The 19,262-nt window shown below is 40.3% G+C and overlaps 1 protein-coding gene across 1 annotated transcript in view; it reads left to right on the top strand.

Annotated features, from left to right (window-relative positions):
- Positions 1-17,998, top strand: part of DZANK1 (double zinc ribbon and ankyrin repeat domains 1) — a 132,609-nt gene extending 114,611 nt beyond the window's left edge. The window contains exons 19-20 of the mRNA XM_036751307.1: positions 17,160-17,234; positions 17,732-17,998. Coding sequence (XP_036607202.1) covers positions 17,160-17,234; positions 17,732-17,897 — 241 coding nt within the window. The 3' untranslated portion in view covers positions 17,898-17,998. The remainder of the gene's footprint in view (positions 1-17,159; positions 17,235-17,731) is intronic.
- Positions 17,999-19,262: the final 1,264 nt, after the last annotated feature.

Here is a 19,262-nt window from a genome sequence, read left to right as displayed (position 1 = left end):
CCAGTACCCTTCTTGTATTTTCATCAAAGATATCCTAGGATAGGATTCAAAATTCATACAGTTAGAAGAAAATAAAAATGAGACAAATATGGAGCACATTGAAAACAATTCCAATCTGACATATTTGAACAAACTTCCAAAAAGGAGAAATGGATAGAGGAAAGGATATCCATTATGTTTATAATAATTTCTTACAGAAATTTAACCGATATAAACAAATTTCTATAATTAAGAAACCTAGGGCCTAAAAACCATATTAGTCAGCAAATACTTCACATATGTTTAAAGTAGAACAGTATGGCAGCCAAGGCAGTGCCTGTCTAGAATATGATAGAATCATAGAGATAGAGCTGGAAGGGATCTTAGAGGCCATAGAAACCAATCTCTCATTTCTAGGAGGAAGAAGCTGAGGCAAAGAAAGGTTTCATGATTTATTCAGAGCTAGTAAAATCTGAGGTGTGATTTGAACCCTGGCCTTTCTGTGCCCTGTCTATTTCACTATACTGCCACTCAAATATAAATTCATTTGTAAACTCTTATGGAAAAAGATGATAGAAGATTACCAATAGTAGTCCTATAATAAAACAGCATGGAGCAATAGAAGGAAAGCACAGTTTAGAGAAAGACACTGGCCTTCTTCCTGTCCCATGAACAAGACATTCCAGCTCTTTACTTTGAGCATGTTCTCCATGCCTGGAATGCTTTCCCTCCTCCTCTCTATTTAGCTTCCTTTAAATTTCAACTAAAATCCTATCTACAGGAAGCCTTTACCAAATCTCTCTTAATTCTAATAGTTTCCCTCTCTTAATTATTTCCTATTTATCCTGTATATAGCTTGCCTGTACATATTTGTTTGCTTGTTGTCTCCCTCATTAGATTATGAGCTCCTCAAAGGCAGGAACTATCTTTTGCTTCTTTTTATATCCCTAGCCCTTAGCAAAGTACCTGCTACTTACTAGGTTCTTACTAAAGGTTTATTAACTGACTGAAAGAGATCCAACTGAGCTAAGTCATACCAAGGACAATTAAGAATGAAATTGGAAGGAGTAAAAAAAAACAAATACAAGATGAAAAAAAGCTATAAAATTTATTTGTGCTTATTGACAATAAGAAAGGATTTATTCTGATAAAGTAAAATTCCATCCTAAAGGCTCTACTCTAACAAGTTATCTCCTATTTGTAATGGGGGCAAACAGGTAAGCTCCCCTTGCCATGATCTCCAAGAGTCTAGACCACTTCCAATGGGCTGTATGTTCTCTGGCTCATCCTTGAAGGGCTTGGTGCTTTGGGATGATACAGACCCTCTTTGTCCTACTGTCATTACAGGAGACATCAAGAGGCCACCCAGGGTTTACAGATTCACAGCTCTTTTATGCGGGCTCTCCTTTTATCTTTAGCAGAGGAGATGCTAGAGTCCCCATCCCTAGGATCCAGGTACTATTGATGAGGTTTGGTGGCCCCCATCACTATTCCTAGCTGACAGCACCAAAAGTTAGGGTATAAGTCTATGAAGATGCTATCTTCCTAGGAATGAACTAGGTGCTCATCACTGAGGCATCTATATTCTTTCAAATCCCTGGAAGCATGTTTGTTTGTTTGTTTTAAATCTTTAAAAAAAAAATGCTTGCCCTCCTGAAGTGCTTCAGAGCTGAGCCAGAATACCTTTGGCCAACTAGAAGTGGCTCTGGGTTCTGTAGATCAGAGGGACTCACCTGTTTATCCCTATTACATATTTATATGTCCAAAATGTACTAGATGCTTCAAGAGAGATGTTGATAACCTCATTCAGTGATCCATTGGTCATTATTATCAAGCAGAGGATAAAACAGGGAGACATATGCTCACCAAAGGTATTCTCTACTATTGTGAAAGAGATCCAGTGCAAAGTCCAAGTCAAAGAGAAACTATTTCTAGACAGAAGGGTCCTTTAGATGCTCCAATTTGTGAATAACAATGTGCTGATTACATCAAGTTTCAAAATGTTGCAAAACCTCCTGAGATCCATAACCACTCAAGAGTTTGGCCTAATCACCCACATAGGAAAAACCAAGTGGATGAAGAATGCCTATTGCCCAGACTATAATGTTCAGTTGAATAGACAGTCTATAGAGATAATCTATTTTGGACAGATACTACACATGGGCAATTAGTTGGGTCAGAACTCAACAGAAGGAGGAGAAAAAATAGCTAGATTCTAACTTTTGAGAAATTGCAAGGTTCTTTTAATGACTCCAAATTTCTCTCCTACTTGAGTAATCCTTGATACATGTATAGTCCATTCTCATAAGGAGCTTTATAGAGATGAAAAGAAGTTGTATGTGGCTGCCATAGGTATGCATAGAGCATGGGATTGGTGTGACAGCACACCTTGACCACTGTGCACCCCTATGTTAGCTGCTATCATCTCAGTCATGTTGTTTTAGTTTGTAATAGCATCAGTAATAGTTTCCACTTAGAATCTCCCCTTTTCAAACTACTCTGAAAATCAGTGCCTGAGTACTTTAAAATGGTATCATTTCCAGCATGGATTCATTTTATTTGTATTTAGTCGTTATAGCATAATGGGCCAAAGACATTAAAATAAGCTGTTATTAGAATGGAAATTTCTTACTGTGGTGGTTACTCTTGTGAATTGACTCCTAAATAACATCCCCATTTCTATAAAATGTACCCCTGGTGAATATGAAATTACCCCAGTTGCTAAGATTACAAATAACTTTGCCTTGATCCTTCCTTAGCGTTCAAATTTATTTTAGCCTCTTTTCCAGAATGATTTTTTCTGTATGTGTCTGTTTGTGTGTGTTTTAACTTTTTCTACCAAATAGAACATCTCTGTGAGCAAAGTCTACTAGTATAGTGCAAAGAAAACTGGCTCTCAAGCCAGAGGACCATGGTTCAAATCCCTTCTTTGACACTGTTTATGTGGCCTTGGGCAAGTCATTTTTCTGGGCTTGTTTTCTTATCTCTATCTAAATTGGATGAGATGGTCTCTGAAGTGCTTTACAGCTTTAGATCCATGATCCCACTACATTATTTTATCAAATAGCAGAATATCTTACCTGTGTTTGAAGATTTGTTTTACAGATAATTGTCTCAAATATTGTTAGTGTTTAATCTTAAAGTACTTTGTGAATTCTTTTGTCAGTTTCTTTTTGAGGGCTAATTGCTGGAGTGTTTTATAATAACATTTTTCATATTAGGCTTACATATATATGTATTTTATAATAGGTGATTCTGGTCTAATAGCATTATTAGCTCTACTGGCCTAAAGTCCATAGTAATCTATTATTGGAAGAAACCTCTTGACAAAGGAATTGTGCAGAAGTACTTTTTTCATAGGTCCTAAAATATCAAAGTTCCCCAGTTCTGTGAGGTGCCTAAGAGAGTTGATGTTTGGTACACTATGCTCTCCAATTTTCCACATTTGCTTTAACTCCAGAGTCAGAGCCATGTATTTATTTACTATTTCTGTATAAGATTTTGTAATGTTTCTTCTAAGTATAATAACTATAATGATTTATCTGTATTTTACATAACTCTTATTCTTATTATCATTGTTATTGGTATGATTTAGGTCACATTTAGGTGAAGTAATAAAGTGGAACAAGTGGTCTCTCCCTGAACAAAATAGAAGATTATCTCTCTTCCTATCTCAGTATCTTGGTGAAGGCAGATTAAATAAATAAATGAACGAATGAATATATAGATACATTAATAAAGGAATAAAGTACATGAATTTCACTCTCTCCAATATCACAGAATAATGTACATTGTTCATTTGATTTAGGATTTATTTGGTTATGTTTCTGCCTTTGAGATAGTGGTCACTGGCAAATAAACATTTGCGTTGTCCTCTTCTCTCACTCATCTGCCAGGCAAAGGGAAGCACAGCCCAGGTTACTGCCTAGATGTTCCATCAAATAGCTTGGCAGGCTGCAGACTGCCTGCTTGGAGCGTTCCAAGGGTTTGTGTTCTATGTCATTTGTACCATAATGAACCTATCTACACCTGGTAGAAACTGCTAAGGAGAAATACGTGTCCACCAGAAAATGAAGGCATTTAACAACAGCCTCTAGAAAATATAAAGCAGATTCTTGAGATTGTTAGCTGTATGACTTGAAAAGATGACAGGGAGAGGCTAGCATCTGCATAAAGGGCACAGAAAATAGTCTCAGTTCTCAAATTTACCATAATCAAGGACACTAATAGTTATGTCTCCCAAAGAGTTAAAATAATCTGTCCCTCTCTGTTCTTTCCCACATTCTTTTGTTTAATTGAGAAGAATTTTTCCCTTAATTGGTGAGGTTTTCTAGGAAGAAATTGACTTAATCCACCATGAATCTTAGATTCTGTAGATAAATTTTGGTTGTTTCTCTTACTGAGTAGCCCCTAGGCCAGCCAATCTTTCCCACCCATTGAATAGGCCTCAGGTGGGGCCAACAAAGGGAGGCCTGATTAGAAGCAGGCCCATACCCTTTCACTAACTAGATGTGAGGCCCCAGGCCCCATACCTTTTTACTATGTAGGCTCTGAGCCCTTAGGGCCCTGAACAGGGTATAATAGAGCTCTGAGGTTGGGGGGGGGGGAGCGGTTCTTTTTGGTTCGTTTGTTTTTTTCCCTTTGGGGGCACACTCATTGAAAGAATGTTGGTGATTTGGCCAGATGACACTCTGGGTAGCTGTTGGAGCCACCCCCCTTCACCCACCCCACCCCCTGTCCTGTCCTCCCCTGCCCCTCCACCTGCTTTGAACACCCAGATGTTGGTACTTCTTTCTCTGCTATGTAATTCCCTGGTCAGACAGATAGAGGCCTGTCTGTCAATTTCTCTGTTTGTTTGCTCTGTTTATATAATGTATGCTTGTAATTTCTGTTTGTATTTGCTCTGAAGTTCAGGGTGCTGGCTTTTTCCCCTGAACTAAGTGAATGATATATGTATGTTTAATTGAACTGAGATTATTAACACCTTAAAGTTGCTTTCCTTAAAAAAGTCGATCAAAGAACCTGTGCTAGCAGCCCCACTGTGTGCTGCAGTTATTGGCCTTACACCTCCACAGTGGCACAAGCAGCATTGTTACAGCTGTATTGGGCAAAGCCCACTACTTAGTGCAATATGTAAATACATTGGAAGCTCACTTCTGTCTTTTTATCCTCAGTGCCCACATAGTGTTTTGTACATATCATTATAGTCTTAATAAAATATGCATTGAATTGAGTCTCCTTTAATGATGGAGACTCTCCAAAAGACTTAAGGACATATCACATTTCCTCAGTCATCCTATGCCAAAGTAAAAATATGTGCCACATACAGTGCAATTATTTGAAGAGTATTGCATGAAATCAGCAGTAACCAAGAAGGAATTAGTACAAAGTACATAGTGACAGAATTCTACTATAACATTTCAGATGGCTTATAATGTCACAACTAAGAGATTCTCACAGCAAATAAGGCATTATTTAAATCTAAGTCATTAGTTCAATCCATATTGTGTATAGAACACTTAAACTAGGCCGTGAGGGGATTACAAAACTAATGAAAAAGATAGCTCTGCCTTCATTTAACTTGCATTCTACTGGAAGAGACCAATTTATGCACATCAGTCCAAATGAGGGAAACATAAGCATATATATATATATATGTATAGCCAACAATATAACAATATACAGTATTACTGGAGGTATACATTTAAATGCCAGGTAATCAGGAAGCTGAGAGAGATGAAGATAACGAGATGACTTCAATGACTAGAGTAACTAGAATAAATGGGATTATGCTGAGATGCATTATTTTTAAAAGTAAATTTTGAAGGAGAGAGGGCTTTGTGGCAAATGTAATAGCAAGGAGAAAGCATTCCAGCTTAACTAAATGATTTGTATAATAGTTCAGAGGCAAGAGAGAGTAACACGTGGAGAATGGCGAGCAGTTTTACTTGGCAGTCCCTACCTTAGTTATGAGATGGTATGTGTATGGTAAGGGTATAGAGGAATAGCAGCTGGTAAAAGTTCTTAAAAAAAAAAAAACATAAACATTGGAATCCAGTGGGTAAGGTAAAAGAATATGCGAACACAATTTCAATCTTATCTCTAATACGGTCTTCCTATAGGTAAGTCACCCAACCTTCTTATGGCTTCCATTCCCGTCACATTTTGTAAACTGTTAAAGCTGAAAAGGCACCTTTCTCTGAGGCACCAACTTATAATCAAATAGTTAAAAATAAACAGAAATGCATGAAACAAAAGGATTACAAAGGAAACCAAATATATCGAAATACAGTATAGTTAGCAAAGTACTTTTAAAACAACTTCACAAGTTCATTTAACCTAAGTGAAACCCAAGTTCACAGGTTAAGAACCCCTAACCCAGTGCAACACCTCCATTTTACAGAAGAATTGAGGCCCCAGAGAGGAGGAATGACTTGCCCCTGGTCATAGAGGAAAGATTATTGAACCTTTACTGAAAGTGAGATTGAGCCAAGGCAGAATCAGATGGAACTAAATCTCAGACTCACAGACTGTTATAACTGGAACTGCTTAGAGACAACATTGGCCAACCCTCTTTAACAGAAGAGACCCAGAGGCCCAGAATTAATGTCAGAGAGGGTACTAGAACCCCAATGTCCTGACTCTTAGTCCAGGGATTTTTTGGCTACATTATTAAAACTTAGACTCTTCATGACCTCCTCCTGGGGACTGGCTCTCCTAGAACAGTAGCCCAAGCTTACTCTGCATCCTCCAGTCAGCAGAAAAGTTGGAGAGATGAGGAGAGCACAACTCAGAGGGAAAGAGTAAAAGTCCTGGTGGCCGGGGGGTTGGCCACATGAAGTGACCTTTCCTACTGTTTCAGCAGTCCGGCTAGCAGCTGCTGTGGGCGGGGTGTAAAAAAAACAACAACCGGCTCACAGAACACTGCAAGCCCAGATTCTTTTGACCTGCTTTACTAAGGAAAGCAACGTTAAGAGGTTAACAATCTCAATTTAATCCAGCATACAAATATCATTCACTTAGTTCAGGGGAAAAAGCCAGCACCTTGAACTTCAGAGCAAATACAATCAAATTACAAACAGACCCAATACAATTCATAGTTACCAAGAAAAGCATCAACATCTGAGTTCAGCCCTTACAGCAGCTACCTAGAGTCCCGAGCCTCCAGGAGTGAGAGCTGTAAGCAAAGAGCTCTGTCTTCTCTTTCTATACAGTTTCAGGTGTCATCAAACGTCATCTGAGCAACCAGAACTTAGGCTCTTTCGATTGGCTCTAGTGTTAGCGCCTCCCTTCATTGGACCAACCTGGAGCCCCACCTTAGTTACCAATTCACACCCACATAGGCTTAGCACCTAATAGACAGGGGTTTGGGCCTGGGGCTTAGCACCTAGTAAGACTCAATCAAAGACACTGAATAATCAAAGGAAACAAAGGCCAAACTCTTCAAGGATCCCCAATACACTGCCAACTACGCCAAGTGTATTGGGGATCCTTGAAGAGTTTGGCCTTTATTTCCGTGATTAAATTAGGGGTCCTTGATGACCTCCTTGCTTCAAGGGAAAGCCTAGTTTACATGGCTTTGAATGACGTGTTTATGACATCAGAGGCTTTTAGATCACGTGGGTTTAAGTCACATTTTGGTGACAATTTTAGGTCACGTAGGTGAGTTGCATATGTGACCTACCCTTGATCCTGAAAAAGATATAAAACCAGGAGTCAGCTTTCTTTTTTCAGAGCTCTGAGCTGCAGCAGTAGCGACCGTGACTCTGAGCCAGCCGTTGTTATGAGCTCCCTGGTTCAGATGTTGATAACTATGAATTGTATTTGGTCTGTCTGTTGATGTTTGTAATTTGTTTGTATTTGCTCTGAAGTTCATGGTGCTGGTTTTTTCCCCTGAACTAAGTGAATGATATTTGTATGCTGGATTAAAGTAAGATTGTTAACCCCTTAACGTTGCTTTCCTTAGTAAAGCAGATCAAAAGAACCTAGGCTTGCAGTTCTGTGAGCTAGTTGTTGTTTGTTTTACACTCCCTCACAGCAGCTGCTAGCAGGATTGTTGAAACACCTACTTCCTTGGGTGGTTGTAAGTATTAAATAATATTTGTAAAGCATTTAGCATAATGCCTGGCATATAATAGGTACTTAATAAGTGCTAATTCCTTTCCTCTTCTCTTCCCTTTACCCCACCCTCAGAAACAGCTGAAAACTCCTAAACCTGAGGAAGTTTTCTCTGCTCTCACCAAGATGGCCCATATCACCTGCAGGGCCTGTGGCTACTGAATACTCACCTCTGAGAATGCCTGGACATAGTAGGCAATTAAGTGTTTGTGGGTTGATTGACCCACCACAATTTTACTACAATTTTACTGCCTAATATCTCAAATTTTTAGATATGAAAATATTTCTCAGTGTGTCCCCTCATTAGCTTGTCCTGTCAAAAGGCCTGCCCCTCTGGAAGTGGGGGACCAATGAAGCTCTCAACCTCTAACCCAGTTGGTAGCTGGGTTTCTGTTCCTCTTCAGGGAAAATGTGCCACAAAATAGCCCCTGAAGGGGTACTGTTTTTGCCACTGAAGGGTCCAGAGCTAGGGCTGGGCCTCTCCCTTTTTCTAGGCCAGGCCAGAACATGAATTCTGGTATTTATGTGTTCCAACTTCCCACCTGCAGCCAGATGAACCCAGGGAACTGAATCTAGACTCAGATTTCTTTCCCAGCTGAAGTGGGAGTCCTGCTCTAAATTCAAACCAGTTCTTACCCTCCAGTCACTGACTGCCCCATTTCAGCTCTAAGCCCATCACCTCCACCTGGGCCACCTTCCTTAGAGGAGTACAAGCGCTATGAGCTACCCTTTAAATTTGGTGCCGAGACAAGCCTGGCAAGAAGATTGTAGCCTAGTCACATTCGGTGTACTTGGACAGACTGAATTTCAGTTCTTCCCTACACCTTAGGTTGGTGGAAAACTAGAAGTCTCATTTGCTTGAGAAGAATCTTTTCATGGAGCAGATCATTTCACTGTGTTGACTGATGCTCTGTCCCCAAGAGCAGTTCACTTGAATTTTAAATTCATCCTCACTATATATACTAACACAGCACAGAGTTCAGTATTACTAGATTTGTTTTATTGGGAGCTGAAAACCTGTAGAGAGGAACTTTTCCCCCTTTGAGACTAACAGTGCCCCAATACATTGACCTTGAGAACACAGAGTGAAATCCTTCTCTATAGTTAACAATCATTTGTGGGTGCTATGTGCACACTTCTATGCTACATTTTCTTAATTCTTCATATAAACAGAATTTCTCCAATATCCTAAGTGATAGGACTGGTAGTCAGTCACTGATAAATCAATCAATGAAATTAAGTTGTGGAAGCTCCTTATTTGATCACAGTAGAAGAGTTAGTCTACTAAAAAAAGGCTTCAGAAAAGATAGCCTTGACACCAGACATTATGAGCAAAGTGAATGCTGATTGTAAAGAAGGAAACTCCCAGAAGCTTTGATGATATAGGATTTTAAAAAAATTTTCATCCAAGGCAAAAACCCCTTAACTGAAAAATGTCCCAAGATTAGAGTTGCAGCAAATGAAAATATTCAAAATTCCTTCTCACACCATCACTCATTGTGGTTCAGATAGGACACTATCATTATCTGTTAATGGGGTAATAGACTGATGTGGCAATATGGAAAGCACCATCATAAAACATAGGGTCATAAAATTTAGAGCTAGTAAGGGCCTTAGAGCCCATAGTCCAACTTCCTCATTTTATAGGTTAAAAAAAACCCAAGGCCTTGAGATGTTATAGCTAAGTTTTTGCTGATAAAAGGGCAGTGTGTGCAGCACAATCCTTCATGAGCTGCCCTTTGAAACCGTTTGCAGACATTTTTGCTGCCTAGCACAATGGCAATCACCTGGTCAATCTTGGATTTCCTCTGACAAAGCGTAAGGGGAGAGGAGCCAACCACACAATTTAACTCTCCTTGTCATCAAGAACCTTAGCTAGCTAAGTTATTTAGGTAGCCAAAGGACATGAAACATAGATGGTTCCATGACTCACAGGAGTAGGTGTGTATTCCACCTAGAACTTTGCAGAATCATTTACTTCAATGGCACTTTGAGAGATCTTGTGATCTCACTGATACAGGTACATCCTGTTAAGGTGAGCTTGCAACCCTTCTAATTCCCTCATCCCGTGTGACTTTTGTCCATGTTCTTCTATAAATCCTCCACAAAGGGTCCTCCCAACATGCTGGGGCGGGGCAGGGGGTGCCTTACATTGTATACATGATTGACATTTTAAAAGATTTTTGTGCCACTAATGAGATGAGGCTTTCAAGATTTCAGAGAGAAAGGTATATCTGTTTACCCAAACTTCTTGCAGTACAATATTGACTTACTCATGACAGTAGGAAAATGGCTTAATAATGGTCCTATGCTGTCTCTGTGTCTGAGTATAAGGTGCCAGATACATTTGAATATACTATCACTCATTTTATTCCATGTAATTACAGACTAAAACATACAGACTAAAACACTCGGCCTCCTTCACCACTAGTTGTATGACCTTAGCAAAGAAGGCCAGGTATCTCAGCATCTTGTTTCCTCATCTGTGACGTGAGTGAGGTGGAATAACTGATTTCCATGGTCCATTCTAGTTAAAAATTCTGTGCTTTATCTTAAGACAACAATCCTGCCTTTTAAACCAGGGAAAGATCTGTGTTTTGAATGAATGATTGAAATAGGAATTAATCCAAACTTTTCTCCCTAGTAAGTTCCACAATTCATCAAAAAATCTTAGTCTGAGAGGGGATCTTAGGACATCTGGCCTGCACCCCACTCTCTGGAAAAAAAAACTGACTCAGCTTTCTCATGGATCACTATTTATCTGCATCTCTCACAACTGAAAACTTTGTAGCCCCCTTGCAAATGTTACCAGGCTATAAAGTTCCCCCATGCCACGGTGATGATAGACTTGACACTACTGAGCATCCTTTGGAAAGATCTTCCTACCAGTGCTATATGTTTTTGATATCATGAGCCTGCCCTGACAGATGAAAAGGAATGGTTTAATATTACTTACTGTATGATTAAAATTTCATTCCTTCTCTTCCTTCCATGCACTGGAGCAGGAACATGCACCATGACTCAGTAATTCAGGATACATAGGAAACAGTGATATGTATAGGAAGAGCCAATAGGAGGGCCAGGAAAGGGAGTCCACAGTTGTTCTTCCCAAGGATATACCAGTTATGTCTATCTTACAAAGAACTGTGAGCCCAGAGTCCCAGAATCAGGAATTTAATGGAAGGGCCATCAAATTTAGAGACTAGAGAGACTTTGGAGGTCATTCACTATTATCCACTAATTTTGCAGATGAAGAAAATGAAGATGAGAGATTGCGTGACCTTCCCAAGGTCACACAAGTAGTATCTGAGGTGGAATTCAAAATCTAAGTCTTGCTGTCTCCACGTCCAGTGCTCCAAGAAGAGAAGGGGAGACTGAAGGGAAGGTCTGTAGTTGGGAGCAACATGGAGATCCCAGGATCAGCCCAGGAAAAGGGATATGACAGTTTAGATTTCATGGTGCCTAACCTACATGACTGCCATAGAGCAAGGCATTCAGATGTCACTGTATAGCAATAGTGTAGAAAAGTCACCGCCAATAAAGGCCAAACCAGTCACCATAAGAAACTGCTGGATTTGCTTCAATCAGATCAACTAAGAGAGAAGATAGTCAAAGGTAATGCAGAATTTCTGAAGAGAGTTTTTCAAGGCCAAACATTGTTATCTCCAATGGAACATTCATGTCCCCCTAAAAATGGAAAGGGGGTTGGGGAACAGTAGAGCTCCTGCCATCCACTGCCCTAGGGCACAGAGCCCATTGAAAGGTACCTGCCACAGCTTTTGGGTCATGGGACAGGAGAGGCGCATGGCATGGGTACACTGGAAGAAAGAGGAAATTTTGCCCATGTTCCTGCTGTTACAGATGGGCTAAGTCATGGTTAGGTTTCAACCATCTAGTTAGGCCTACACAGTTGCAGCAGGGGTGAGGTTAAGGACTTGCTCTAGGATTCCAGCAACAAGAGAAAGTATATATGGATCAGTCAATAAGCATTTATTAAACACTATTATATTCCAATCACTGTTTAAATTTCTCGCAGCCTGAAGTCCAGGGGAAACCATGGAGTAAGAACAGGGCCTTGCCCAGGAGGGTCTGTAGCATAAAAAAGGCAACTATTTCTTACATGTGAGAAACCCAAGAGAAGTCTTTTCTGGGAGGTGGGAGAGAAAATAGGGTAGGAATTGCCTTCATGGCATGTGGCTTCCATATTCCGAACTAAGGGGCAAGGAAGACAGATGGTAAAAGGGGAAGATTCCAGGAGAACTGAAATGCCTGCTGTTTTGCCCAACTGAAGCCAATGACTAGAAACCAAGATCTGTTCTCATCAGAACGGTATGTTAACAGTCCAGATGACATTTGGCTGGCTGACCCTAGAGGCTATCATTAAGAAAGGAGTATGGGTGAGGGTGGGGGTGGCCAAAGAGAAACCAAGAAGAAACAAGGCCCAGGTCCCTGGATAATTGCGTAAAGCAGTGGTCTCCAAACATTGTGCACCCCACCAGTAAAAAGAGAAAAAATGAGACTGTACCCACATATGTATTTATGTATTCATAAATTGTATACATTTTCTACTATGCTAAATCATTTTATATGTTGTTTTAAAAACAAAAATAGACATTAAAAAGATTAAAATGATCCTAGACTCAGTAGTAAACCACTGGAGTTTTGTCATTAGGGGAGTGACATGGTCAGGCCTGTTCTTTAGGAAAATCCTTTTGGCAGCAGTGGGAAGGATGGAATGGAGCAGGAGAGAGCCTTGAGGCAGGGAGGCCTCGCAGGAGGCTCCTGCAGCAGTTCAGGCAAGTGGTGAGGAAGGCTGAATTAGGCTGGTGGTTGTGTGAGTGCAGAAAAGGGGAAATATGTGAGAGGTGTTACAAAGAGAGAAATGACAAGGATAGACAAGTGTTTGGATAAGACTGAAAAATCAAGAATGACATCAAGATCTCAATCACTGGAAGAATGGGGATGCCTTTGACAAACAGGGAAGTTAGGAAAAGAGGTGGGTTTGGGGGGGAAAATATGAGATCTGCTAAACAGATCACAAGTCATCGTACCTGCTTATCCTGGGCTACTTGCTCTGTCCTGTTGAAAATGAAAAGGAAAGTGGAGGAGAGTAGAGCTCTTTCTATCCACTGCCCTAGAACACAGAGCTCATTGAAGGGTGCCTGCCCCAGCTCTTGGGTTGGGGGAGAGAAGAGGCACATGGTATGAGTATGTTGGAGGGGAGAAGAAATTTTGTCTGTGGCTGTTGCAGTTGCCTAAGTCACTGTTCCATTTAGCGGGGCCCACACAGATGTAGAAGGCAAGAGGTTAAGAGCTTGCTCTGGGAGGTCAGTAGCAAGAGGAGTTGAGATGTACCAGTGAGAGAGTCAATAGGCATTTATTAAGCACCTACTATGTGCCATCATTGTGCTAAGTGCAAAGGATACAAAGAATGACAAAGTACAGTCCCAAAGGGGGCTCAAGAAGATGAGTGATTATGGGTGAAAGAGGTGATAAGGTTTTATTAGAGACGAGGTCTATGATTGGCCAAGAGGAAAAGGTTGCAGTAAACTATCTTCTTATCCTCCAACTGGTGGTTCGTGCCAGGTGAGGGTCATGGCACAGCCCTCAGAAGGGTGATGGGCCCCCATTTAGGAGGTCACCATCACAGAAGACAAGAATTAGCTATTATGACCTACAGGAACCTTGTAACTTCTCCCTTTCTTTGTTGTTTTTTAACCCTTTGTATGTTTCCCTGTAATGTGTCTAAGAGTAACACCCTTTTAAAGCATCTAAAATAAGGTCAGGGGACTTTTCAGAGACAGAAAGCCTCCCATCCTTTCCTACAAACCAAGCCAATGTATCATTTGGTGACAAAAGCACTGACTCTGTAGCCAGAGGACCTGGGTTCCAATCCTAGCCACTAGGACATGGGCAAGTCCTTTAACTTCCATAGCCCTCAGAAAGGACCACAGTGAGGACCTAACACACTTCGGTTCAATGGTGTCCTTCAAAGGGAGGTGTCCTTTTCTTTTGTGGTGATTTTCTTTTTCCACTGTTTTTTGTCTCTACTTCATATATATGTCTTGCTGCGTCTTGGCAGGTGGAAGTGGGAGTGAGGTGGGGGTACAGTGATGTTACAGTGTTCTATTATTTTATTAAAATTCTTATTTGCCTACAATCTGATATCTTTTATATGTAACAATTTCTTTCAAGACATGGAGCTGTGGGCTTGGGTTAATTGGTTTAGCTGGTCTAGAGTAGCCTTTCACATGGTTTCAATAGACTGAAAGTCTTATTTGGCCCCCAAGTTTTAGACAGAGACCATACCCCATCCATATTTCCTCATATTATCCACCATTCCTCCTAATAATCCCCATATTGTTATGTTACACCTGAAAAGACCAAAGAAGACCTGTGGCAATTACACTTACTGGGTCCATTGGTAGCCATCTTGGACTGGAACCTATAGATCACAATGGCTTGATGGAAATTCCTTAGTGTAGTTAAGAGGTGGAAATAATGCCAAAGGAAAAAGGTGAAGAAAAAAAAAAACTAGTGCTTTTCCAAGTGGATGAACACAACTTTAAAACACATATGTACTTAAAACATTGCAATTCACAAAAAACACATAGGAAAATAGTAACAACAAAAATGACAAGCATAAAGAAACTGAGTATTATGCAGTGTCCACTGCATAAGTTTATTTCAGACTCTGCCTTATTCCCATTAAGCCTTCTGATTGATTTCCATAGGCCTATTCTGATTCCTTTTAGGCCCTACATGCATTGACCAAGCTTTATTTTCATGATAAATCAGTCCTACAGGATAAACTCTCACTTAAGACACTTAAGTGATTTTGCCTGTGTCAGATTAGCAAACCAAACTGTATTAGGTCAATTAGTCCATAAATGTTTATTAAGCACCTACTGTGTGCCAGACACCGTGCTAAGTGCTAGAGATAGAAAGAGCAGTCCCTGCTTCCAAGGAATTCACAGTGTAATGGGAGAGACAATATGCAAACAACTACATACAAGCATGTTATATACAGAATAAATTGGAAATAAGAAACAGAAGAAAGTAACTAGAATTAAGGGAGATTGGAAAATGCTTCCTTTAGAAGGTAAGACTGGCTGGGACTTGAAGGAAACTAGGGGAGCCAGGAGGTGAAAATGAGGAGGGACATTCCAGGCATGGAGGACCACCAGTAAAAATGCCTTGAGTTGGGAAATGGAGTGTCGAGTTTAAGGAATAGCAAGGAGGCCAGTGTCATTGGGTCACAGAGTATGTGTGCCAAGGGAGGGTAAGGTGTAAGAAGATTGGAAAGGTATGGGAGGGGACAGGTTATAAAGGACTTTAAACTCCAAACAGAGGATTTTATATTTGATCCTAGAGGAGATGAACTCTTTCAAAATCATTCTACATATGCAATATCATAACACATCATTAGCTAAAAATGAGCTCCTTGTATGTGCAGCAAGAACATGACTCTCTGCTGGTTTGTAGAGCAAAGCTCTACATTCCAGAGCCCTGGCACTACCCACTGGCTCTCCCCCTTTCTCCTCTCTTTCCTCTTTCAGAGATCTATGAAGAAGGAATTTGGGTAATTTGCCTGGCTAGATCCAGCTACCAAGGAATAAGATAGGAGTTAGAAAGGGAAATGGAAAGGGAGGGTGAACATTCAAGAGCCTTTCTGTATCCTCTCCCCTCACCCAAAGACCCACTGGGAAATGCTGACAGCTAGAAACAAAGAAGTGGAATCGACTCACTAACCTAGTCAGGGGCAGGAAATAGAGTCTACGGTTAAATAGAACAGTTTCATTCTACTTGAATAAAAGGAGATTCCCACCCTCACCTAAAGACGTCCTTTGGCCACATTGCAGGACTGCGGAACCCAGGTACAAGGAGCAGAGTGTTAAACAGCCTAGAGGAATCCTGGTTCTTGAAACACCAAAAAGTATAGGTTGAGATTCTAGTATGATCATTTCATGGTCCCCCTGCTATAGAGCTGACACCATTTCCTGAGCAAGAGAATGAACAACAGCAAGTACCCAAGCAAAAGCGAGGACAACAACAGGGGGCAGAAAGAGAGGACTGTGACAAAGACAAGATGGACCCATAATGTCTGATGGCAATACGAAGCAGAGACAACAAAACTGGAGTGAAGGAAATACCAACCAGGGATCATGCCAATGAAAAAGTATCAAACAGCCAATGAACCATAAGCCCTTCTCCCTCACTAGGAACTTCACCCAATCTAATATTATAAGATAAAGAAGCCATATGAGTCACTGAGGGAGAACAGGGACTTCTTTGGACTCTCTTGCTTTCCTTTCTCCTGCTAGGGACCCCATTCGGGGTAGTGCTATAAATCACAAGGACAGTATAGGTGTCTAGAAGGAGGAAGAGGTGGAGGTCCACCTGAAACCGAAAGGGACTTCTTGACTCACCGTAGACTCAGATGTGAGTTTTTTCTATGGCCTTTACTATATCTATTTTGAAGCCTTGTGAGCATAAGTGCTTGTAAGGGAAATTTGGAGGGGGTGCCATCTACTGAAGTTCTCAGATTTCACCTGGGCAGAGACAAATGAGCCATAGAAGTAAGAAGTTCTCAAAATGTATGTATGTATGTATATATATGTGTGTGTGTATGTACATACACACACACATATATATACATACACATGCTTGTATATGGGGAGACACACACACATATATATGCACACACACGTATGTATCTGTGCCCTTCATGTAAGGAGGGTGTCTTTGATACAAGGGTCATATGTGTTTATTCATATCAATATTTTTAAATTAATGTTTATAAGACTTCTCGTTCTCTCTGCAACTTAAACTCATTCATCTTCACAGCCTCTCTCTAAGCAAAGGATAAAGGAGGAAATTGATGTGACCTTCCACAATTAGTGAGTATGTCAGTGGTGGAGTTTGAGGTAGAATCCATGTTCGTTCCTAGCATTATGCAGTACCTACCCACTAGTGCCCATCTTCTCCTCACCAATGTCTGTTCCTGTTGATACCAAAGCCTTAGTCAGGAATAAAACAGACTTTGTTTCTCCTCCAATCAGACTCAGAAACACAGCTCTTCATGAAGCGTGTCTGCTGGGGCCAGAAGGAAAGAAATGCATAGAAGCCTTATTGAGGTAAGTTCCTTGGTTCTTGGGTGAGTCAGATATTGAAAAGAGGGAAGTGAAATGTGGGCATAAAAACCATCCTGCTGAAAAGTGGACCTAAAAGGGGTTCTCACGATATTAGAAAGCCACCACCATAGAAAGAGCTCTACCTTGCCTTTTAGGCTTGGACTGGTAAATAAAGAACTTTCAAAGGCACAATGAAAGCATTGCCCTTTTGTTGGTTGCCTTCAATATACCTGGATATGTTGTTTTGATGTAATGCCCAAGATTTAGAATTGTATGTTTTATGAAATGTAGTATAAATGAAGTATAAATGTACAGATCTCATGCTTTTCCTTATTTGCCAAATGCATGTATATTTCTTATGCCAGACACAATCATAACCTCTCTATGAAAGCCAGATGGCACAAAGGTCAGTTAGACCAAGTTCTATGATAGATGGTGGATATAGCTGACAAGACACCCTTTCCACAAGCCACTTCCACTTTCATATATTTCATGTGCAGATACAATGCAGATATTCAAAAGAGAAATGAAGAAGGACAGTCAGCGTATGATTTGGCTCTGAAGACTGGGAATGATGAAATCATCTCACTGTTTGCTGCAAAACTTGGCCAAGGAATCCTGGACCAACATACCCAATCTAAGAACCTCAGTCTAGAAGACTTTTGACCCTAAGTTTCTTTACTCCTAAATGCCACTTTGTCTTTATTTAAAGAACCAGCACACAAGGCCATGCCCTGATTACTCCGTATTGTGATAAATATATCCATACTTGCTTATAAAACTCTGAAATTTTTTTCTGTTATGAAACTTATAAACAATTTCTATATCAGATATGTTTATTTAACCTTTGGCCCTACAAATTATGTTTGAATAAATCATTATACAGCAATATGCAACTATGCTTCTTTTTTGGATATTTTAATTTGTGTGTGATCAAGTAGCTCAGGGTGTCCCCCAACTTTTTCTAATGGGATCTACTTTTGATCTCCAATGGTTTGATGACTAGGTTGGGGTAAAAGAAGTCAAGAAGGCTTATCTTCCTGAGTTCAAATCTGTCCTTGGATGCTTACGAGATGTGTGACCTTGGGCAAGTCACTTAACCCTGTTTGCCTCAGTTTCCTCATCTGTAAAATAAGCTGGAGAAGGAAATAACAAACCCCTCCAGTATCTGTGCCAACAAAACCCCAAATGGGGTCACAAACAGTCAGACGTTACCGAAGAACAAAACAAGGAATATTCGCTTCATGTTGCAAATGAAGAACCTGAGATTCTGAGAAGTGACTTGCACATGGTCAAAAGCAGTAAGTCACATACTAAGACATGAACCCAGCTACCCTGACTCCAAATCCAACCTTCCCTCATAGTGCAGTAAAAAGATTAGTGACTCCCAATGCTGCTACTTAAAGGCTATGTGACCTTAGGTAAATCACCTAACTGCTCTGGGCCTCAGTATCCTCATCTACAAAATGATGGGACTGGTCTAGATGATCTCTGAGGATCCTTCTAGTTCTATATCTGTGAAGTTTTGGAGCTCCATTATTTATAACCTTGGTGATCTTGGGCAGGTCACTTAACCTCCACAAGTCTCAATTTCCTCCTCTTTAAAAAAAAGGGGAATTTGGACTACATGTCCTATGAAGTCCTGACCAGCCCTGGATTCTTTCTTTTTTTGCACTTAATAGCATTTTATTTTTTTTCCAATTACATGTAAAGGTTGTTTTCAAGATTCACTTTTACAAGACTTTGAGTTCCAAATTTTTCTTCCTCCCTCCCTTTCCCCCCACCAAGACAACAAGCAATCTGATATAGGTTATACATGTACAGCCAGGTTAAACATATTTCTATATTAGTCATGTTGTGAAAGAAAAAACAGAACAAAAGGGAAAAAACCATAAAAAAAAAAAGGTGAAAATAGTATGCGTCCAGCTGCATTTAGACTCCATCAGTTCTTTCTCTGGATGGGGATAGCATTTTCCATCATGAATTTTTTGGAATTGTCTAGGATCATTGTATTGCTGAGAAGAGCTAAGT

This window comes from Trichosurus vulpecula, chromosome 3 (genome assembly GCF_011100635.1).
Source record: "Trichosurus vulpecula isolate mTriVul1 chromosome 3, mTriVul1.pri, whole genome shotgun sequence".
NCBI lineage: Eukaryota > Metazoa > Chordata > Mammalia > Diprotodontia > Phalangeridae > Trichosurus > Trichosurus vulpecula.
This window is presented reverse-complemented; position numbering and strand designations above follow the sequence as displayed.